General features: G+C 41.3%; 1 protein-coding gene across 1 annotated transcript in view; it reads right to left on the bottom strand.

Moving 5' to 3' along the window:
• EP300 (EP300 lysine acetyltransferase) overlaps window positions 1-19,612 on the bottom strand; it is a 62,935-nt gene extending 43,323 nt beyond the window's left edge. The window contains exons 1-2 of the mRNA XM_075078053.1: window positions 19,330-19,612; window positions 5,408-6,066 (exon numbers count right to left, since the gene is read on the bottom strand). Of these exons, the coding sequence (XP_074934154.1) occupies window positions 5,408-6,066; window positions 19,330-19,423 (753 nt within the window). The 5' untranslated portion in view covers window positions 19,424-19,612. The remainder of the gene's footprint in view (window positions 1-5,407; window positions 6,067-19,329) is intronic.
• Window positions 19,613-24,415: the final 4,803 nt, after the last annotated feature.

Here is a 24,415-nt window from a genome sequence, read left to right as displayed (position 1 = left end):
TTTTTCTTTCTCTCCTCACCTCACAGCCTCAACTTACTTTCATCACATATGCAAGGACTTGCACACAAGGAAGAGCGGACAAGAAATCCACATCACAGTAAAGGAGAACAGGAGGAAGAAACAAGCAGAAGATGATGATGCGTGTCTAATAGACAGCGAAGGTCATCTCAAATGGTTATACCTTCTACATATGCACTTGAAAACAACTTCACTTTCCTGCCTCTAATGGAAGCAGGGGCTGTCATTACCAGACTGGTGGAAGATGTGCACCTCTCTCCACGTAAAGGGCATGGATGACATGAGCTCAGGAAATATCCTCATTCACAGCACAAGCATGAGCAGCATCAGAGTGGGCTGTTCAGACCCTCCCCCATCTCAGAACAGCAACTACAGAAGTGGAGGAACTTTCCCACACTTATTCTAACAGCATGACACACATGCATGTTCACTTTGGAAGAAGGTCAAGTAACTAACTCTGCTTCTAGTTTTACTGTGAATACCAGAGAGTACAAATTGAGGTGGAATACCTGGTACAGCTATGCACATAGACATTACAATACTCCACTGTTTCTTTATAAAAAAAGAATGGCTTCACTGACAGTCTAATATATGAAAGACAACTAAGTATCAGCAATAGCATTGACCAATTACCAGTTTAATATTTGCAAAGATAAATTTAAGCATGGAGAAGAAATAGAATTATGTTTTAATAATGTTCCTCCAAATAATCCAACATTTGCAGTATCAGCTATGTGTATCTATCAGGGTAACTGCAGTGCATGCACTAGTTTAAGACCACACTGATGGTATTGAGTATCTTTCCATATCCACATGTTCACTAGTAGAAGTTAATTAACTTTCATGAAACTGGAAAGTTAATTTTATGAAGTTGCAGCTGGCTCTTTAAAAACAAGAGTTTATCATTGATAAATTGTACATCATTTTCTAGTGCCATTTTACTACACTGGTAGAGCATTACTGGGCCCAGACATAACGAACTTAAAATATTGCCAGTGGTATCTGCTGCATTCTTTGAGGACTATTATCAATCATTATTCTTTGCACTTGACTGCATTATGTTTTAAGATACCTATTGCAAGAAACTAGCATTATTTCACTGCCATCTGTGCAAGACACTCCCCTACCCACCCCAGAAACTCAAGGCAAATCTTTACTGCTCCATTTCTCCCTCAAACACACACATTCATCCCTTACACTGGGATAAGGTAAGAAATTATTTTTTCACCTAGTTCAAAGAAAAAGAAAAGGACCAGAACAGGCAACTACACTTTTTATGGATTAATACTTCATCATATGGTACACTTGGTACCACAGTCTAAACAGCATGGATATACCTACCTGTTGAACCAAACAGCTATTGAAAATAAGGCAATCAAGAACACTGACCTTCCACCTAAAATGTGTTACTGAACATGCTAACACTAAGGAACATCAGGCGCTTTTATTAAATTTTACAGTTTGAGGGTGACATCTTCAACCTCTCTGCAACTTTGAACAGGACTTAAAGTAAAACAAGAAATGTCAGAATAAAGGAAGTTATGGAGATTCTGAAGAACAATATTTGTCTTTGTAAAATACTGCCATCAATTCTTAACAGGGTTTAAAGTGATAAAACCAGGTGTATCCGTTATAATAGGAGAGAACCCTGTATATACTCAAACAGTAAGCCAAATGGCAAAGAATTGCTCCTGGAGCTCTAAATATTTCAAGTGATTTCACATGCAAGTGAAATACATAGCAGAGGCAGTAGTAATGCCCTTATTAATCTGAACCACCTTCACACCCATTTCATTACTTGAGTAACAGAACATTTCTTGAATCAATGGAGATTAGATCTAAATGACCTGAAGGCCAGGTGAACTTAGTCACTTTGTGATAAAGCACTGCTATCAGAGAAATACATACACCAGATTATACATAAAATACCCTCCTCCTCCCCTAATAAGAGGCTGGACAACAAGACCGAAACTGGGCACTCTTGACAGAACCCAGTGGAACAAAAACCTGAAGGTTTTAACTAGGTATCATTCCAAATGAAGAATGATTCAAAAACAGGAAACGTTAATTTGTTCTTAACATACTATACAGCTTGAATTCACTGTTTCCTTTGAAATTAATCAAAGCTGTAAAACTATCTAGTGAAACAAAAAGCCTGAAAAATGCTTAAACACTGAAAGAATCAAAGCATTACAAAACAATTTCCAACACTATTTTAAAGAGTAACCGGCATGTCTTTTGTCCTCATAACTTGCACACAACCAAGCACATAGAAAACAAAAAGCTATTCAAGAAAGCAAGACTTGTTACAATTCCTTTCTCCTCCAAACTTTAAACAGTTCCTTTCAGGCTAGACTTTCACAGGCATTTTTAAACTGGTACTGTCACCAAAGCAGGGTCCACACCCTTCTCTGACTGGCAACATCAACTCCTTTAATACGTCCCCTCCCTAGTGTCAGCACTAGCTTTCCAAATTATGAGTATAAATTGGACAAGAAAAACAATTTAAATAAAAGCCTTCCCCCCCCCCCCCTTTTTTTTTTTTAAAATAAGCATTTGAGTTTCAAGCCTGGATTAGTTCCTCAAGACAGCCTGTCATGCAACTGTCACAGAGATGGCATGCAGACAGAATTGCTTCTTTCTATGTCAGTGTCTGCTGACATCCTACATAAAACTACAACATTAGACCACAGGATGTAAGTGGCAGATTATGACAGTCCAAGTTGATGTATACCAGGTGACCCCAAACCATTTGCATTGATATTTGGGATTGAGCCCTAAAAAGTAACACGCACAACTAGAAAAGTTGGGAAGTACATGGCTAATGTGTAAAGCAAGCGTTCCACTCCACTGCTAGCCAATGTTTTGAGAGGAGGAGGAGAGGAAGAACACACTTGAGTAACTCCACAGGACAACAGAACAAAGCAGAAATGTAACTAATTTTGCTTTCCAAAATAACTAACCACTCAGAGCTCATCTTCACTGTTAGAAGAGCATAACATCCTCCCTCCCAATTAGTTAACATCACAGGAAACCTAAGCTATTCCCTTGTACAAATGACTGCAGTCAACACACCAAGGCAACCCTCCCTCCCATCACCTCCTAAAGGGTCTGACTTTGGCAAGCTAACACGAAGTTCCACACCACCAGTGTCTGGCCTATTTTTTCTCCTACTGAAGGACAGCTCCTGGATAATGCACATTTTTTGCAGCGATGAAGGAAACCTACAGAAGTTGTTACACAAACTCCCACGTTAACTGCAACACAGACCCTAAATTTACCAATTAAAAAAACTGGCTTTTAAAAACAACTGCTTAGGGTCCTCCGTTTTTATCTACTTTTTGAAGATTTGTAGGTGGGAAAAACAAAAGCAGATGGGTGAAGAGATAAAATGGTCAGAAATTACTGTTGTCAGATTTTGCTAACTCCACTGCATGAAGTGAAACGCAGGCTCCCTGCCAACAACCAAACCAATTGAAGACATTCTGGAATTTCAGCCTCCATTTCAGACTGTTCTTTCTCATCCGGCAGTTTCAACCCGTTTACGAGGGCTATACCCACTATACTTACACTAAATGTCTCAAGATTTTTTTTATCAGCAACTAAAGAACTCTGAGGTTTTTTTTTAACCAGTCTGGGACTATGAACTAAAACCCAGAAGTTATCACGTATTTGGTCTGAACATTCCCAAAAGCACAAAATGTTCTTACTTTATATGTACAGCACATTTCAGGATTTAAGCAAGGAAGACAATTTAATTTTGGACTACCTCAGCCAAAAGCTTGATTTTGTGTCCTTTCTTTAATTCTCCTAGATAAATGAGATTATAATTCATAACCCTACTTTAGCTCTGGTAAGTAAGGATTAAGAAGTTGCATCTCACCCAAATACCCAATACATCATTTTTTCACCTCTGATTACAGCATTCTGAAGAGCAAATTTTTTTGTACAGCAAAGTAATAACAAATGAGACATTATATAATTCCAATACAAGAATACTTCTAAGTAGTTACATATTTCTTGCCAAATGGCATACACGTTTTCTACTGTAGCAATCAAACTTTGCAACAACTTTCCTATCAGGCAAAAACATCTGAATTGACCAGACCACAAAATCAACTCATTACTACACGTAAATATATCAGAACCATTGTTAGCAGCACACTGAGCTTAAGCAAATAGTTAAGATCAAATAACTTCATAATAATGTTCATAATAATGTTCACAAGACACCAAAATAATTTTACTTAATACATTGAAGTATAGTAAAACCATTAATACAGAACATAATTTTCCTTTACGTTTCCAATACATTTATAGATTATGTTACTTATCATTCCAAGCCCTCGAAGTGGACTGACTTTAGGCATCCCAGGACGGATCTAAGCAGGTATTGCAAAGCACCTTAAGACAATATTTCTCCTCACTAGCCAAGAAACAAAATACCCATCTAAAGTGAATGGAAATATGCAAGTATGTTCTAGGCTTTTGACCAAAACACTAAAAACTTGAGAAGAAAAACTCAACTGGCTCCCTACTCTAAAAACCTAATTGTGCATGATGAAAATTTTAGACATCTTGTAACTTAAACCACTAGGTCTTCTCTCCCCTTTTCAGAGTGACCCACAACAACTTTCTTCCAAAATCCTAAATTATATGGAGGGGGAAATAGATGTGCTTTTGTAAAATGGGGCTTTTTTGCAGCTTTCTGGTTTACTCTCCTATACACAAAACCTTTCTAAATTTAAAACTAGAACTGGGTTGGATTAGCAGCCTTTAAGAATCCAACACTTGTCTTCAGGTGTTTACACAAGCATTCTTTCTGCACCAATAACTCAAATATTTTCTTAACAGGGTCAATGTATGTCTTAGCATACACAATGTATCAGTCCATTCAAACCTGTTTGTGCCTCTTCTCACATGCTACAGCATAAACAAATACTGGTCTCAGACAACAAATACCCTCACTAAGGGTCACACATTAAAAAAAGCACCACAACATCTAAACAGCCCTGATGGATTTCCATCACACTCACAATACCAGCATCATATTAGATGGGAAGATACGTTTGTACAAAGCATAAAACAGAATAAAATACAATCAAGTTACTTTCAATGTTGTTGATAATCTCTATTGCCACAAAATTTCTAAAACAGGCTTTTCAGTCTAGCAATTGTCTTGCTTGTTGGCCAAGACTCAATTTTCACCTCCCATGACTGCTACCAATTCCACTTTAGCAGCATATAAACTATTTACACATGATCCAGGACTCTTAAAAGAAAAAAAAAATCCTATTCTATAGAACCCATACAGCAGAGGAATACATCTTACAAAACAAAGTCAAATAAGAAGAAAGAAGGTAATAAAGTCAATCGTGGCTTGTCTTACCTTGTTCATGGCTCCAGGCTGTGGCCCTCTCAGTCCAGCCTGTCCTCCCATCTGTGGAGAGCCTTGTTGCAGTGTCTCAGCCAACAAGTTACCAGCACTACCCATGCCTGGGTTTGGGTACGGCATATTAGGTCGCCCTCTGCCTGCTCCAATTGAACCATTCATGACTTGCCCCTGCATCATCCCCTGTCCGTTGCCTGCTGCCAACATCCCAGGATTCATGCCAGCATTCATCCCTGTGTTCATTCCCATGCCAGGCTGATTAACTGGACTGTTTACTGTTGGCATCATTCCTGCAGTGGATTGCGCTGAAGGACCCTGGTTTGGTCCACTTGCACCCATCGCCATATTGGGAGAAGTCAACCCAGCCTGCGCCATGGGGCTTTTCACCATGCTGTTTAACATTCCCATTCCAGGACTGTTTTGTTGGGTTTGACTGGCCATGCCCTGGCCAGGGCCACCAACCCCCATATTGAGATTTGGGGAGCTACCAGCCCGTAAAAGTTCAGACAGCTGCTTGTGTTTAGAAGCAGCATCTTGTGCCAGGCCAAGGCTGGTCTGCAGCTGATTAATGTCACCACCATTGGTGAGTCCCAGTTCTGTGGAGCTGATCAGTTCATCTGGCAAGTCATGTTCCAGGTCAAAGAGTGATCCAAAATCTGAAAAACAAATTTATACAAGGTCAGAGCAATCAGTAGTGTCTTGAAGAAAAATCTTGTCCATTAGTTTTTTTTTATCTGAAGTAACTAGCAAAACTTCACTTTCTATGTACCAGCAAAATTCCTGTAACTGTCATTACTGAAAACTATCCAATTTGTTGTGATAAAACCAGTTTCTAACTTTACAGAGTCTAAACTAGAGAAGACCATTCTACTTCACTTTCCTACAACAGTCTGTTTTGAAAGATCACTGGGCATCTCAGGCTATGATCTCCAAACTTGAGAAATTTGACAAGGAAGGAGAGAAAAAAAAAGGTATTAAAAAGTCCCACAGAGTTAGCTAATGGAATTAGACAACAACTATTACAAAGAAGTAAAACGTTGATGGGAAAGCACTGCCTTTAATTTTTAACTTTCACTGAACTCTGTCACTTTTGGAACAGACATAACTAATATAATAATAATATAGTTTCCATAAAATGTTTACTATTTATAAAGTAATAAATAGAGGTTTGGCTGTGGGGTTTGGGTTTGTTGAGTTTTTTGTTGTTGGGTGTTTGTTTGGGTTTTTGTTTTTGTGGTTTTTTTTTTTTCTTTTTAAATCTTCCACATCCAGTTATTCCCAGCACAGAATTGCAAAATTCCACTGAACTTCACTGGACAGCAGTATTGTCCCACAACAAACACTGTCAGAAAACAAGCAAAGTAACCATCCTGGCCACAAAGCTGTGAAAAAACACTAAGATGAAAAAGTCAAACTCACATCTCAAGAGCCCATGCAAAGCAATCCCCAAGGTAACCAAGTTAAGAAATATTACTATTTGGGATATATAGATATAAGAATATTACACAGTACCCAAAATCAATTTGCTCAAGAAAACAAGTTCTTAGGTCTGCAGAAGCAGCTTGCACCTTGATCTGTATAGCTAATTTATGGTAGTTAAAAATAACTATAAAGTTTATGGCTAAAAGCTGAGCCACTGTGTGACGTAGCTATGCGCAGCTAGGCCATAAAGCTTAGCTTTGGAATCTGAGGATACCTAGTAAAGGGAGGGGTTTTTATTGTTGACTATTGGAACATTTCAGCACCACTTCTGCCAGAAAGGTCGTGGATGCTCTGTAGGAAGTATTTTAAAAAACTTCAGATCTAGACAATGACCTAAAATACTACTCATTATCTCAGCGACTGCATCTAAAAGGAAATGCCAATTACACTGAATTCTAGAGAGGCTGGCAAGATTACTTCATTCAAATATTAATGGAAAAAGACTACAGTTAAACAGGACATAAGTCAAAGCTCAGTGTTAGAAATCTGTTCAAAATGTTTCACGATACCATAACCAAACTACCAAATTCCAGTACTAACAGACTTTCTACAACTTCACAACTTATCACAGATAAGATCATTACTTTAAGAATTCTGAAAATATGGTACGAGGTTGGCAAGAATGCAGGTATACCACAACAGAGGACGCTTTATAACTCCATTTATATATTCTTCATTACTGCAAAGCACACCAGAGACAGAATGAAAATTTCCACTAAACAACTACCTTTTAAACAATTAAAATCAGATAGCCCATCCTTCATGAATGGAAATCTCATCATAAAAGTTATGCTTTGCAACACGTACTAAGGACTGATCTTTCATTTGCATCACTGGTATTCTTCAGCATGGCTGATATTTTTGAAGATTCAGAAGCGAAGGAAGAATCAGAGGAATAAAGCTTTGTCCAAGTTCTCAATTTAAAACGATTGCCTTAGAGTTTTCTGTCAGTAGACTTAACACCCCACCCCCTCCAAAAAAACCCTTACAATATTCAGCGGTTAGCTTAACAATTAAGTATTGATGAACACAGGAGGAGTTGCAGTGGAAGAGACCCTCAAATTAGAAGGGAGATGAAGGAAATGGAGAAAGCAATAAAAAAAATACATGACATTAAAATAGCTTCAACAGGCATCTTAAGATGCCTGTTAGGACACTTAACAGGCAAATGTTGAAGCACTACATCCATAAAACACTCTGGCTAATAACCTGACTAACAGCCCATGACTGAGGACAGAGTAAAAAGTATGATCAGTAACTCACAAGTTGTCTGCTGTCCAGAAAAAAAATTCTCCTTAATGATGAACACACAAAACTGAAAACTAAAGTATCTGGGAAGAACATGAGCCAGCACAAACCCTGTACCTACAACATAACCATAATGGCAGCATACAGCAACCTCCCATCAGCAAACTGGGAAACAGCTGTTGAGGCAAAGACATCCACACAGTTCAAAGGCCAGTTTTGTGACTGACTGTAGCGGGGAGGGGGGGAGGAAGGAATTCTGCTCTTGAAAAGACACAGCTTCCAGGACAGGGCAAGTCCCAAAACAAAAATCCCACTTCACTTTTCTTGAGATCAGACCACTGTATATTAAGCCTTTCACAAAACCACCTGGAAAGTGATCAGTAAATGTCTAACTACGAAGAACTAATTTGTTTTTCAAACCACCACAGAATATTTTCTCAGGAAGACCCATTTAGATTATTTCAGACACAACACTGCAAAGGAGCAGTGCAATTCTTGTTTTGAGAGACAAAGATTTGCTCATCTTTCTTCACAAGAAAATATTATTCTGGTTCACTGAAGACAATTCTTTTTGAAATTCCCTTCCTCATAAATGAGAAGATAATTCCAGCTTTAAGACTTACTTGCTCATATCCAACTGGAGGATCCAGAGACAAGCTACCTGAGCTCCTTGGCCTGGTCATTCTGTGTCACCCATGAACAGGAAGAAAAATGTCATAAAAACTCCAAGTGTTTAAAATAATTTTTAGTAATGTCTCAAAACACAACAAAATCAACTGCTACATTTAAAAAAAGGCAAAACTAAATGGTTGAGATATCCCAATTGCATTAGTTCTTTTATAGATAAAAAATGCAAATTGTTCTTTCCGTAGAAGACTAACTTGTTAATATTTTTAATCCTAGAGAATACACAACAGAAGATTAATAAAAGAACACTATCAGCTACAAGCCAAAATCGTAAGTAGTGAATACCAACAATGCAATATTCCGGTGTAAGTTTGCTCTTTTTCTAAGTCTTTTCCAAAAACAAAACTTCAAAGGCTTCTTCAGCCAGAAGACAAACAACAACCTGAAATAACTTTTAGTTGTCTGGGCAACTATGAAAATTACATTTTTATTCAACTGCCAGGAGGCAGAATTTTTCAAATACAGGACTAAAACACAAACAGTCTCCAAGGACCATAAAGATCAGTAAGACTTTGCGTTTATCTAGCAACATTTGCAACCCGTTTCACAGTCTTAAATAATATATATCCTAAAGCCCACTGTAGAGTTCTACCTACAACCAATGCAAAAAACTGACCAGGCTGGGCCAGACAGTATCTGGCCTAAGACCTCAAAAGCATCCAGTTATATGCAGGCAGTAAGTGGCAGAGCTAGATCTTGACCTCAATGGAGTGGCACAGAGTGATTCCACATAATGTTATTTATGGTATTTTAGTATATCTCTTTGCTTAGGTAACAAGAAGATATAGAATAGATTGCTACTGCCACCTAAGATTCAAAGGAAAGAGAAAGAAAGTATCTCCACAAAACAACATCCAAGCAGGTAATCAGAAAGTCTTAACCTGCGGTAGTCTCAACATGCAACGGCATAGAATAATTCCTTTTAGGAACTGTACCACTACTGAACACTTAAGCAAGCCTTTTTTTTTCTTGAGTCAAGAAACTGGCCTGACTTGCCCTGGCTACTTTAGATCTGTAGTGAGAAGGTAGGTCAGAAAAGACAGTAGATGGAGCAGGTCCACTTCTTTCAATGGCAGTCCAGTTAGACTGATTAAGTAATAGGAACTGCACCCTAAACTCTGAGAAAGCAACTTCAAAAACCAGTGTACTAACTTGTGTTCCATACTATGGATTATTTTCTTAGTTTTGGACCCTACTTCTATGAAGTCTGCCTTTGACAGAGTCTGATCTGCAAGAGGCAAGGAAACTGCCAGCCTGGGTTGGAAACCTGCCTGGCACCAAAATGCACTTCAAGCTAGTACAGATTCAGCATGTGCAATCAAAACCCTTAAGTCAGTAAGACACCGGTGCCTTATCAAGTGATCCATTTTCAAACCAGTGATGTAACAGCTCTCAAAGCATGCAAGCAAGGCAAGGTAGGGATTTCTGACAATGCTTACAATGCAACGAAAATATATCCATACTGAGTACTCCAAGAAATCCACATGTGGGTTCAAGTGACACATGCCAATTTCTTTTGCATGCTTTCTAGCCTGTAGTCACAGTTCAGTAATTTTCTCATTTCTGGATTAAGACAACAGACCTCTATTCACCTTTCAGAATAAAACAGGCATTTTTATCAATATGGAGATTATCTGGTTCTAGCAACAGGCTGCAGTGAATACTACTAGCTTTCTAAGAACTTGGCCACATGCTACAAAATAGCAAGAGTAGTAGTACCTTTACTCTCTTATGTACTGTAACCTCAGACTCAAGACATTCAAGCATTCAATCTCAAATAAGAATTGGTATATCTGAAAAAATGGCACCACATGTGAACAGTGACGCCTGAAGAACCCTGCATGCCAGACATGTAAGACTACAACTTACTTCAGTGCTTACCTCACTGCTGATCTTACAGAGGTAAGAGACTTAATAGTGTATGTCCCTACATCCCATTTATTATGTTATATTCTGAACATAGACATACCAAATTAGAAAGCTGCTGAACAGTCACCTCTTTGCACAAATGTTTCTGGGCTGCAGAAACATATCCGTGGATCAAATTATATCACAGTCATTAGGTTCACAATGATACAAGTGGACAAGGCTTAATACAGGACACTGAATACAAAGCATGCATGCGACAGGGTTGACAGGAGCCACAGATGATGTTGGACTACACAGAAAACATGATACCTTTGCTGTGCTTTCAGACAAAGAATAACAATAAGCTGCTGAGGTCAGTATCTTCCCTGCATGGCGACATGAAAGCTATCCAGGAATCGAACAGGGCCTCGCTGTAACAGAGAAAGAGCCCAGAGGATACAACCAATGTCCCAGAGAAATCAGCCATTCAATCTTGCAGTCAAGCACCAGCATTACAGACCCTAAAACAAGTTCTATAAAATGCCCTAAAAAACTAGAAGCCAGAACTCAAAACAAAACAAAAAACCCAGCAGAACAAGATAAGGAGACACATTCTCACAAGAGGACTCTCAGGTATCCATGAAAATGCCACAGCAAGGGTGAAGCACAGACATGAAACAAAGTACTAATAAAGAAAGTCATCAATTCCCAAGGCCTCTGCAATGGCAGAAAATTAAGTTAGACATGTTCAGATAGTTTTATCAAGGGAAATAAAACACATCTAAGGAGGAGGCAAAAAACCCTAAGATTCCTACCTGGGCATGAGAGAATTCTGCTACACAGCGTTTTGGACACGAGATTTATTCTTACCATTAAAGCCCTTTAAGGAGAAGGCTTTTTATGTAGGTCCTCTGTGAAGCCACAAAATTACCCAATGGTAACAGAAACTCTGCCCAACTGTTTGGTTTTTTTTTCTTATCAATCTACTAATTTGATACAACACAAAGGGGGGGAAAAAGTTCAACATCAGCCTAAAATACTCTCTAGATTCATCATTGAAACTACTGCTTCCAAAATCCTAGGACATCAGTCCCTGTATAACCCTAATCATCACTCATCCCCAAAGCACAAGTGTGATGTAGAGGTCTTCACTATTGCTTATGCAACAGCAGCTGAGAATTCTTTTTCTGTATTACACTATTTCGGTAACAGAATCTTCAGCATTAGACTTCAATATTAATTCCACTCCCTGCAAGAAACTGGGAAAGCACTACATCCTTCCTTCCCTGCTAATCCAGAAGAGACCTGAATTTGCTCACCACATCAAGAAACTTGATAATTTGAAGTAAGACTGCAAACGATACAAGCAGAAAACACATCTAAAAAGGACATACTCAAAAACTTACCACTCAACACCTATCAAAGACTATTTTACAACCTCAATTTTTTTTAACCTATCCTAATCTTTATTCGAACACTGATGTCGAAAACATCAACCCTTGCTTAAGGAGAGAAGTCTGAATTCTGCAAAGTCTCAATAATCTGCAAGTTTAAGTTTTACTTGTCTCAAACCAGTATCAACAGAAATGCCAGTTTCAATAGATTCTGGTTGATGCATGTTTTTTGCAACTTCAGAGGAAAATTGTACTTAAGCTTTTCATTTTCATATACATATTCTAAGTTCTTCAAAAAACAGTATTTAGAGACACACATGAGAGCAGGTGTTTACCACCGAAAGCCATTGTGAAAATTCAATGGTTTTGATTCTAGAATATGGAACTGTAACTGTTCTAGGGAAACAGAAGTGGTGTAATCATAGGGAAAAGACTGGATGCAAGAATCAAGATAGGGTACATTTAATGTTTAGCATTTTGCAGGCACTGTTTGTCTACCTGCCCATTCTCACTTTTACCTAACATAGTGCATGGCTACTAGTCTTGCCATCACTGATGGCCCAAGTAAGATGAAGTTTTGACATTTTAATTCCAAAATGCTGAAGTCACACAGTTAATTTCCTTGTGAACATGTTGCTGTTTGCATATGTTTCATTGGGCTACCTTTAACTGTAGTGAAAGACTTCTAAATTAGTATTCATATTCCCAAGACTATCCTGTGTATGCCACTGAAATTCCCATAAGACCACCTTAAGTTACCTACTGCTGGTCTGCTGTATCGTTAAATAGTAATAACAGCATTTCAGTTGGGAGTCTGATAAACTGTGGAGTGCTATGCACACAAGTCTGGAAAACTAGGAGTGTCTTGCTGATCTGGTGGGCAAAAAATGGGTACATGCAGGTAGGAGGGGAACACTTGTATGTGCAACACACACTGAATCAGTTTCCTTTTAGAAGTGACTATAAATCCATTTATATATGGTTCAAAACTCTACTTACACCTCTCATGGAAATGCAACAAAAGGTGCAGTACAGAGGTGTTTTGCACCATAAAATGGAAAAAAAAAAAGCAAAATCTTTCTCCACCCCATCTCACAACCACCAATAATAGAAACTAACTTGTCCTGGTTTTGAGGGTTCTGTACCTGAATCACCACACCTGACTCACTTTTTTGTGAAAATCCTAGTTTGGACCACAGATTCATCTCCTTGCTTGTTGGCACCTGACATCGCCAACTAAACCACAAGTTACTATGATTTGAGTTTATCAGAACTGAACACTCTTTTTTCTGATTTTCTTCCAAAAGTTTTGGAAGGAATGCATGCTTGAAGAAGAATATAGCACATGAAGTTTTTACAAGAACGTTAACTACATTCATATGCCAACCCATTTTAAGGAAACATTGCTATTTAGTAAGAGAACAAAATCATGTTGTCAGACACATCACTTACTGCCCAGGAAAAGGATTTCTGTGAAATGCCCTAGTTCAAGTTGTACTTTAAGTTCTACAAATTCAATGTAACCAGGGATGTTTTGTCAGTGCATACATCCGTATGCAGAAACAGATGTATTTTTACTTCAGCCTGCTGCTACAGTTTAAGTAAAGACAGAAAAGCCAAATCCACAGAGACAGGTGTGCACTGTTCATCTGTCAGTGAAATCCACGGAGCAAAATTACTTCATTTGTCAAATAACTCTAAATTACTTTTGGCCAAGCCCTCTCAGAGGGGGCATGACTTAGGGCGATGAGAAAGGTTATAAAGTAGTAGCACTACATTGTTGGAACAAGCACTGAAAGGCTGCTCCTGCTAGAGCAGCTAAGCAAGACACTGAGATTACACACCGGAGATAATCAAGCAGCCTACAGAGAAGATGCAAAAAATACATACTAAAGCATTAAAAAAAAAAATTTTCTCCAAGTTATAAAGGTTCAAAACCCTAGAATTGCTACAGTAGAAGTTCAGTGTTTATCCCCAGGACCTTACAAACCCACATCCCCTAAAAACTTACACTAAGCCTTAGAGTCCCCTAGACTCTTCCCAGATAAACTTTGGATTTCTGCAGATCGAGAAATGACCAATAATCTGATCTAGGGACCCTCTAGACTAAATCCAAACCCTGCTCTAGGACAGCAAGGGACAAGATACAAAATTTAGGGTTTTTTAAATCCAGGATTTAAATTTCCAAAGTTCAGCATCAAAAGTTTACCCTGCAAAATCAAACTTGTGAATCTGTATTTTTAAATTGTAACTGTACACTGGTTTTCTAGTCTCAAAGGTTTTTTAAGTGTTCGAGACTCAGTTTTATGTCACTGTACATACGGTCCCTGTGTTGTAGTGGATTTTTTTTTAATTAAGTACCTTTCTAACACTGCTTAGAAAACGTACATCCCTATGTCAGACACACACACAATCCACTGGGTGAATGGGGCAAAAAAAGCAGACATTTGGAGTTTGGAAATCTACAAGGCTCAAAAGTCTTCAAGATTTTCTTTAAAAAGTTACTAAGCACCATATAAATGATTGGTTTACTTTTTAACGAAGATTTTGCAGATTTAAATTCTCTTAAATTTATTCCTAATGCAGTTACTTCAAGAACCTACTTACAAGGCAAGGATGCCCATTTTTGCCACACAAGCATCCACCACTGGAATACCTGATTTACAGTATAAACCACTCATCAAACCATATTTTAAGGCATCTCCCATCTCTTAACAATAAATACTTGGGAAAAAAATGTGGCTCTCAACAAGAACGGTTAAAAAAACATTTAACTGATGGCAAGTTAAATATAGCTAATTACTTTGTCTTAAACATTAGCCAGAAAACAGATTTGTGAAAAGTATTTAATTTTAAAAGTCGGATGAGTATATACAAACACAAGGAACGAAACCATAGCTGTCTGAAAACAGACTTGAAAACTGTGCATATGCCTCTGGAAAAGGCAGTGAAACAAGATTAACATGATTCATTTCAAGCAAAGAAACACCCTGATACATTTGGAACAAATGAAAGACAAGCATTGGTGAAAATTGCAGTAGTCTGGGCAAGAAGTTTCATTACAAGTTTTAGACCTTTGATGTAAGGGAAAGTAAAGTTTTAAAGGTCAGAAGCAGTTCCTGAAAAAAAAGGAATGTACAAATTTTACAAAATATGGATACTGAAGGGGAGATTGAAGATGTGCTATTAATCAGACAAACATGACTTTTGGATATAGTAAACTGAAGGATGTTAAGGCATGTACCACAAACATGTACATTGATCTCTGATATAGCTAACACACGTGCCAACTAACTGTAGCAAACTGACTTCCAATGTTAACAGCAAGCCAGAAACACTAAGCACTTAAAATCCTATTGCCAGATCTAGCAACCCAAAGACATGATACCATACAACCACGCTGCAGCAGAGAGCATACTCCATTTTTATTCCTTGACAAAACACAGCAGTTCTCAACCCAGAGCCTGAAAAGCTTTCCTAGTTCACAGAATACAGGTTATTTCTAAGGGAGGGGGGCAGGCTGTAAAACATGATTAAACTCTCCCTGAATATACCATGTAGAAATCTGTAAGTGCCAATTTCAGCACATATGCATTACTGCAGGAAAAATTGAGGGCTTCACAAATAAAAAGGCCAAAATGAAAAAAAGTCACTGGCTTCAGGCACCCAGTTAAAAATGTATCTTTATGAAAGACTTGCACTCATTTTCTCAAGGAGATAACTCTTCAGGATGCAAGCAAATTATGTTATATTTGGGGGAAATAGACTGGTGTACCCCAGTTTGCTAATACAATGTGTAAGAAATGCGTTAGACTAGGCGCAACTATCAAAATTGTGTTTCTGCCAGGAAGGAAAAGTAAAATGAGCTACACTGGCGCAAAGTACTTATGTCAATGTAACCATGCTAGTACAGAGGAGCTGTGTGCTAGCATGGAGCGGCAGACTCACACCCCATACTAAGGATACTGTTGCGAAGGTGAGCCCCCCACTGTAAAGCAGTAATGGTCTTCAGAAAACTTAACATCTGGACAATATGTATAATTGCCATTCTTCTTTGCAACAAATTTAACATTTAAATAGAAAGAAGTTGTAGAAAAACCTCTGGCAGTTTAAGAGAATCCACATAGTCCTGTTCCTGAAGCTATTCTAGAGCTACGCAACATTTAACACAAAAAATGAAACCGTTCAAAAATTCTAATATACTACGTAACACTGACAATACCAATACTTTCTAAATTACTTTAAAATGTTTATTACAAAATGTGCTACAAACATTTCAGTTTCCCTGTAAGTCTATGTTATTCTTACCTCCTAAAGAAGGAATTGACATTAATAAAGCAACTCAAAGCTACGCTAACACAGTATGTTCCACAGCAAATCAAATTCTGAGAAGGGAACACAAGAACCATTTAAGACACTTAACACAGAAGGAGGTGCAGCACTGCAACAACAGTGGGGAATGAGCTATATTTGGCTGGTGCCAGTAAATGAAGTGTATTAGGATAATCTTTGCGGACCACTAACAAAACCACCCAACATTTGAGTTTAATACATTCCAAGCCCAGAACATCAGTATCATCCGGGTCTACAGTGAAAACTTGAGCTAATTAGAAACTCAACCCTTAAAAACTGACAGTTTGGGCATAAGCTACCTAGAGCCGGTCATTGGTTTTAGCTATCTAATAAGCTAAAACAGTATTTCAGATTAAGAAATGAGTCAAAAAGTTAAGAGCAAAAGAAACACTGAAGGATCCACTATGCAGATGTGCTGGAAAAAGTTTCAGCAACGGTGCAAGTTTATTATCTTTCTCCTTCCATCTCTCTAAGGATGCTGTGAATCTAAGTTTTAAAAAGAGCGCTTGAGTAAGTACATAAGCACCGTGTTATTTATTTTCTATAATTAACTAAGGAGTGGGTACAATACAACAGATTCTATAAGTGGAATTTACTTAATAAAAGCTGCTTGCACTATTTCAAAGCAAATTTAAGGAGCAGATAGGTTTAAAAAATGTAAACTTCAAAGCAGTTTCCCACAACAGGAAAAGTGGAACAAAAAAATGCAGTCTCTCAAGCAGCAAATGAAAAAATATAACCCTCAAAACATGCTTATTGGTTAAGAGGCTTGATTTTACTTAATTACACAGTCATGATATGTTAAAAAAAACACAGAAAGTGGAACTGTCTCAAATCCAGGTAATAATAAGTTGCCAACAAAAAAAAAAAAAATCCAGAAAAGTTGAACCCTGTAATAGTTTTTATGTAGCATACATAAAGTGTTTTCACCACTATAAACCTCTGCGTAGCTTCCAGATGATGAAAATCTCAATCACTTAGAGAAAAAATTACCCCATTTGTGCACTACTGAAACTGTCCAACAATCACTAGTGTTCCACTATAACTGTAAAAAGTTCATTCAGCTGTCCAGTAAGCTAGCAATTAAAATAAACTAAGTGTTCTATGAAAATCTGCACCTGTTAAACTGAAATACGTTCACAATTTATCCAAAACTTATTTGATCACAAATGTCTTCACTTAGATATGTGCGCTGATCGGAATCAAAATACGCCTTTAACTTTAATATTTCTCAAGTATCAGGACTTCTCTCATAAAACATTTATTTCACCTCTCTAAATAGAGCCAGCTAACCACTGTCAAGTCAAATTAAAAATGGTTACTACTGAATTAAGTACTGCTTTCCAAGCCTAGCACAAAATACCCAACAACTAGCTCTAGCTAAGAGCAGCTTCCCCAACCCTCTTCTACTCTCTTGGTAGCGACCTGTTGATATCAGCAATAGTCATGTCCTCCAGTTACAACATAACATTGCCTATATCTAATATGCTCTAGAAGTTACACACAAACTTTTCAAAACTAGCACGTCATTAACCAAGAATAGAGAAGGCAAAAAATCAAGTCTGAAGATTATTCCAAGTACAATCACGTCCACTGCTCACATCCACTGCTCAACCAAAAACTGTCTACTAAAACTTTCTGTTTACTGTCAAATTAAGCGCTTTTTTTAAAAAAAATAAAAACAAAAAACCCACACAACCCAACTCTTCCTTTTTCTTGCCAGCTGTAACTGCATTGAACAAGACCACCGGTGGCATCAGAAATGCCACCGCTCACTAGACTCTGGCAGGAGGCGGCCTCCTCCATACCCCATAGGCTAAGATGATTTAAAGTGAGTTCAAAAACTCCTGTGGGACAGGTAACCAAGTGCTCTCATAGCAAAATGACACCAAATACTCATCTCCTTCACCAGCAGCATTAAAAAGCTGAACAGCCATTTGTTACTCCTTCCCCCCCCCAATACAACCAGTTCATATTTGCTAGGGATTGGGATACCCTAAGACTTCCAACTTCTAGCTTGCCTTCATGGCATCACCAAAGACCTTTGCACGACTGCAGAGAAGCCACTTTATCTTCACAGCCCTTAAGTCTACAGGGGAATTTCAGACATTTTGGTCTCGCAGCAAAGAAATGAGAGATGCAAGATGAACTGCACTCCATATTGATTCTTAATGCAAATAAGGTGAAATAGCATTTCATTTTTAAGAAGGTAAGAGTCTCAATAAAACATATGCCCCAAGCTTGGGATCTGGATTTTGGTTTTAGCTGTTTTTTCCTAAAGTCGATGGTCTATCTGAATCAGAAAAGCCGTTTTTAAGATATCCTTCTGCAAGGAAGAGCAAGAAGGACTGTAAAATTAAATCAAATAAGCAGACTGCAAGAAGACAAAATAACAGAGAAATAAATCTCATTTCTAAACGAGCTGTACAAAAACCTTGTATATGCCAAATAAAATAAGAAACAAGACATATCTATGAGTACAAACGTACACATGTAATTCAACAATAAAGTGTACAAAAGCATCATCTTTAGCACTATTTCGTATTGCTGCAGCTGGCGTGAAAGGCATACGCTTAGCAAGGAGCTTCGTAATAACTACTATTGTGAAAGACACGAAAATGACAAACTGTTAAGTCTTATCTGCAGTTGATCAAAAACACAATAAACTACACAGCTTTGCTTTCAATCACTTCCAAAAAACCAGAAAGGCAGAAACATCCGAACACCCTCCCTATGCCGTTAACGCCAATAGGTTCAAACGGAACAAGAACGGGAGAAACGGAAAGGACGGAGGCAGGCACGAGTGAACAGCAGCAAAAGGGAGGAGAGATTTAAGCAGAAGAGGGGAGAAAAGAGCACTAATTGCGGCACCGGGAGATAGGGAGGGCCCGGGCCCCCGAGACTGACCTGTGCCGTCGCTGGCGGACACGGAGAGCGCCGGTGAGGAGAGTTTAGGCCGCTTGGCTGAAGGCGGGCCCGGCTCCACCACATTCTCGGCCATTTTTAATTCTTTTTTAGACAATCACTCCGAGCAGGGAGACAGGGGGATGGGGGGGGGGGAGTACCCCAAAACCTTCACCTTCTTCTGGGGCCCCGATTCAGCTGAAGAACAACAATAACGCCGAAAGCGAGCGAGTAGGATCCGGCGGAGGAGGGGGGCCAAGTTCCCCTTTTTCTGCCCCTCGGGCTCCGGGAGGGCGGCAGCGGGGAGAAGGTGGGAGCTGGGGCGGGGGAAAGAGGCCTCTTCCCCCAGACGAAAGGGCTGAGCCAAGATGGGAAGAGCAGGTAAAGCCCCCGCCAAAAAAAAAAAAAAATAAAAAAAAAAAAAGAGGCTGGTGGGGTTTGGGTTTTTTGTTGGGTTTTTTTTTTTTTTCGGTAAAATTAATTCCGGCTGTTGTGCTGCTGGTGCTTCTTCGCCGCCGCCACCATCATCATCTTCATCCTTCGGGGGGTCTCCTCCTCCTGCTGCTGCCTCCTCACCGCCGCCATCAGCCTCTTCCTCCTCGGCGCCGTCCTCCTCCTCCTCATCGCCACAAGGAGGCGGGCGAAGGAGGGGAGAGGAGGAGGAAAAAAGAAAAAAAGATCACCGTCCTCTAGCAGCAGCTCCTTCCCCCTCCAACACCACCCTGCAAAAAAATACCCACCGCCAGCGACAGGGCTGGGGGGGAGGCGGCGGAGAGAACGGCCAGGCGAGCGCGGGGTCCCCAGCTCCACTCGCTTCTTCCTCGCCCGTCGCTAATGGCTGCAGAAAGGGGAGCTGTAAGGATGAGGAGGGTGAGGATAAGTCCCAGGAGTCTCCGCTTCACATCTTGTTGTGCAGGGAAGGAGGAGGGGTTGTTGTCCTGATGGAGGCAGCACCGATCGCGGGATGGGAAGGTGGGGGGCGGGTTTCAACACCCTCTCTGCCCCCCCCCTCCTTCTTCTCTTCTTTCCCCTTCCTCTTTCTCTCGCTCTCAGTAGCAGGCTGCCCCCCCCTCCGGCACAGGCAGAGGGGCCGATCCCACAGCAGCGGCAGGAGGAGGAGAAGGAAGAAGCCGGCCCCTCCCCCCCCTCCCTGCCTACCTTCCCCCCTCCCGGGCGGCCGAGGATGGTTGCGAGCGCTGGCGCCGGGCAAGGAGGGGGCTGCCCGTCTCCGCTCCCGCGGACCCACGGGTTATGCGGGGCGCGGAAAGCGAGAAGGGGGGAAAAAAAACCTCGGCGGGCGCGGCGGGGACTCCCTCTTCGCCTCCGCGAGGGTGGGGAAGGAAGCGAAGAGGTTGGTAGCGGGGGTGGGGGGGCGGTCAGCGACCCCTCGGGGTAGGGGGGGTAAGATTAAAACAATAAAAAAGAAGAAAAATCACGCCGGGGAGAGACGGGGGACTCGCCCCGGGGTGGGTTAAATGGCCGGGAGGGGGAGGGGGTCCCCGGCGGCGGGGGGGGGGGTGGGGGGGGTGGGGCGGGACGGCGCAGGCAGCGCGGGGGCCGAGCGCAAGCTCCCTACTGCCCCTGCCTGGCGCCCGGCAGCGGCCGCTCCTCTGGCGTGTGTGGCGGAGCGGGGAGAAGCGGGAGAGCGGGGGAGAGGAAGAAGCCGGGGGAAAAGAGAGAAGAGAGAAAAATAGGGGAGAGAGCGGAGACGGGCAGGCAGGCGCGCGGGGAGGGGGGGGGCAGTCTCGGCTCCTCGCTTCTCTCCCCGTCCCCTGGCCAGGCCCCTGGGTCTCTCTGCGCTGCGCTACCCTCCCCCTGGCTCGCCCCGGCCGGCTCGGCCTCTCGCTCTCGCTCCCTCCCTCAGTCGCTCACACACAAACAAAATGGCGGCTGTTGTTTCTTCACTCTCCCGAGTCCTCGGAGGGAAGCGAGCGGCGGCGGCGGCGGCCGGAAATGAGCCAAGAGAAAAAAGGGGGCGGGGCCAGGCCTGGGGGGCGGGGCCCGGCGGCGCTGGCGCACACAATGGAACGCGGGGGGCGGGCGTGCCGCGGGGCAGGGGGGTAGAGGGGAATGGAACCGCCCGGCCGTCGTCACGAGACCGTGCCTGCCCAATCAGCGCACTCCTCTCGCTAGGCTCTTCCGCAAACTCTCCTGGCTCCGCCCCTTAAAGGCGAAGGGTTTTTTAATTAAAAAAAAAAAAAAAGGGCTCTTTTTTCCTCCTCCTCCCCTCACGCACTTTCCTGTCGGCCGAAAAGCGCACGGCGGCGGCCCGGGGATGCCGACCGTAACCTGCAGCCCAGGGCAGGGAGCGAGGCCGCCGCCCTGCCCCGCCACCCTCCCCGGTACCCGGCCGGCTGAGGGGCCGGCGGGCGGAGCGGGTTCATGCTACCGTGCTCCCTCACGGGGACCGGTACCCGGTCGGTTCCCCGCGGTGCCGACGGGCGGGGCGCTACTCTCGCCGGTCCCGGGCCTTGCTGCGCCACAGACATGGCAGCCCGGGGCGGTCGGCAGGCCCCGGGTAGCCCCGGCGGGGGTGCAGACCCCCCACCCCATCCCGGGAGGGGAGGGGATTGGGCGGGGGGCAGCATCTCCGTCCGCTAGCCTGGCGGGCCGTTAGCCTGGCGGGCCGCGAACGTACGAGATGTAGGGCACACGGCTTCGCCCTGGGACGCGAGAGCTGCTGCAGGATTCCATCGACATTGCGAAAAAATAAGGAACCGCAATAAAACCCCACACACTTTACACCAAAGACTAAATAAACCCACAAAACCGCACTTTATACCCCAAAAATGCCGCGTGTGTTGAGGAAGGAGATATTACGTGGTACAGCAGCATCTTGCACTTGCTCATGCAAGGCCAGGCAGGGGCTGGCTCTTGGGCTGTAGGTAGGGGCAGGTAATATTTACCTTGTCCTTCATAAGCCTTCACGGCCCTGGAGCTGTTTCGGAGCTTAGGATTGCTGATCCACCAAGCGTTTTCCTCCAGTCTTTTAAGGACTCATCAGCCATCATCAGCAAGAAAATGCCCCACCACAGCTTTTCCTTTTGGTATGTTTGGGCTCTTTTCGGGTTGTACACTGTTACAGGATAGGGGTGGAAGGGAAACATGGCCCTGCATATGTTTTCAATGGAAAAGAAGTTTCATTTGATCCAAGTGAGGCATTTGCAAGGATGTGTCTCCCCACCCACCCTCAGGCCTGAGCTCTCTGCAATCCTGCAGAATTGAAGCAGGTATTTGGGAAGAGCCTAGCCTAAACATCAGAATAAGTACCACAGGCAACGAGAGAAAGCACGAGCAGAGATTCACAGGCCTGTAGCAGTTATCCACCAGCTCCCTCACATACTCCCACACTTCAGCTTCCCTTGTTTGGGTTTTATTTCCAGCAAGATTGTTGTTGTCACCCCCATCACAAAAGGGAAAATGCAAATAGGGTTACACTCAAATCTCTTCAGAAGTGCTTAAAGATTGTACATATATTGGCCTTCAAGAAAAGTCTTGGAGCCACAGGTAGTATGCAAATCTATGTTTTAAAACAAGAGAGGTGGTGGGAGCCTTACAAGGACAAATAAGCAATAGGAAAATAGTCTGGAGAGCAGAAAGTCTCAGAACTAAAGCTGTCAGGGTTAACAGCATCAAACCCAAAAGCATCACCTTAGAAATTATGTTACGGTTCTCACAGGATTTTTGCCTCTTATTGCTGCTAAATACCCCAAATATTCCAGTTAAAGAAGTCTTGTATTATCTCAATTTATTTATTTTGTCAGTTTGACTGTTTCCCCTTGCTTGTGAAGCACTTTTAAAATACAGCTGAGACTAATTTTAACTTTTTTTTTTTAAAGTCTTCTTAGAATTAAAAGTTGACTGAAATAAGTCTATATAAGGTTTTCAGACTCTCTAGAGGCCTTTAATCCATAGTTCAATAAGGAATTAGTGCCAGCTTTATAAAGACACCAAGGTGCACATAAACACCTAAATGCTCTTAAAAGTCAGGCAACTAAACAAGAAGTTTGGAGCAAAGCAGATGTTTCAAATAAGAGTTTCATGACACTAGTTCCTATCTAGAGACTTGCTCCTACCAAGAGTTGCATGTGCGCTTAGTTTTATATAGCATGTAGTTCCACTGAAATCACGCTATACTACTCACCATAGTAAAACTAAGCACACGTGTGCTTGCTGGAGCACAGCCTAAGAGATAAAGAACTGGGTAGTTATTTGCTACTCCAGAGAGTACTATATGGATCGGTTAGTTTTGTTAAGTACCAGAAAAATCTGACAAAGTCCTTTTTTGGGGGGGCAGCTTCCCCTCTGGTCTGGCTACCTGTTTGTCTACCCTTCAAATGAGTTCAGGGAAGCATACCTGAACTGTGGGAAGCATATACATTTTGGTGAATGCTACCAAACTAGCATATATCTTCTGAATATGAATTACAAATATAAGTAGTTAACAAATACATTGGTAAAACCATACCTCTGCCTTACCAGCTTCACAGACAGTACAATATCTTAGTTCTTCATGTATTAGAAAGTCATATTCAGTCAGCTTTCCATACGAGAGACTTAAATGCAAGCTGAAGTATATGAAAAATAGAAAAGAATGCTACTTGCAGTTTTTTTCTGAAAAAGGTCATCTAAAATACAAGAATAAGGAAGAAAAAGGAAAACCCAGGAAAACAGGGTTAAGATTAATTCAATATATATAAAAAAATCCCTGCAGCATCTGTTAATTTTTCTAAAAACACTGCAGTTTTCTTAAATGAACCTTAGTACATACACACAACCAACTGTTGCTAAATGCTATCTACCAAAACAATAACATACACAATTACTGGAAAGCAATAACAGAACACAAAACATACTAAGAAGCAAATAAATAAACTTATACAAATTAAACCAGGAAAGGATAATACTATTAAAAGTGGAACAAACCTATTTACCCAACAACTACTCCTCCTTGCCTCAGTTTCCCTATTCTTACAGCAAGGATAGTAGTATTTATCTCTTGAAAATAATACCCAGAAGAATTAATTAGCTTATTATTGCTAATAATTGTAGCAGTCATTATGTACTTTGAGAAAACTGGATGAAAGCA

The sequence above is a fragment of the Phalacrocorax aristotelis genome, chromosome 1, assembly GCF_949628215.1.
Source record: "Phalacrocorax aristotelis chromosome 1, bGulAri2.1, whole genome shotgun sequence".
Taxonomy (NCBI): Eukaryota; Metazoa; Chordata; class Aves; order Suliformes; family Phalacrocoracidae; genus Phalacrocorax; species Phalacrocorax aristotelis.
Note: the sequence above shows the minus strand (reverse complement) of the source record. Positions and strands in the feature narration are given on the sequence as shown.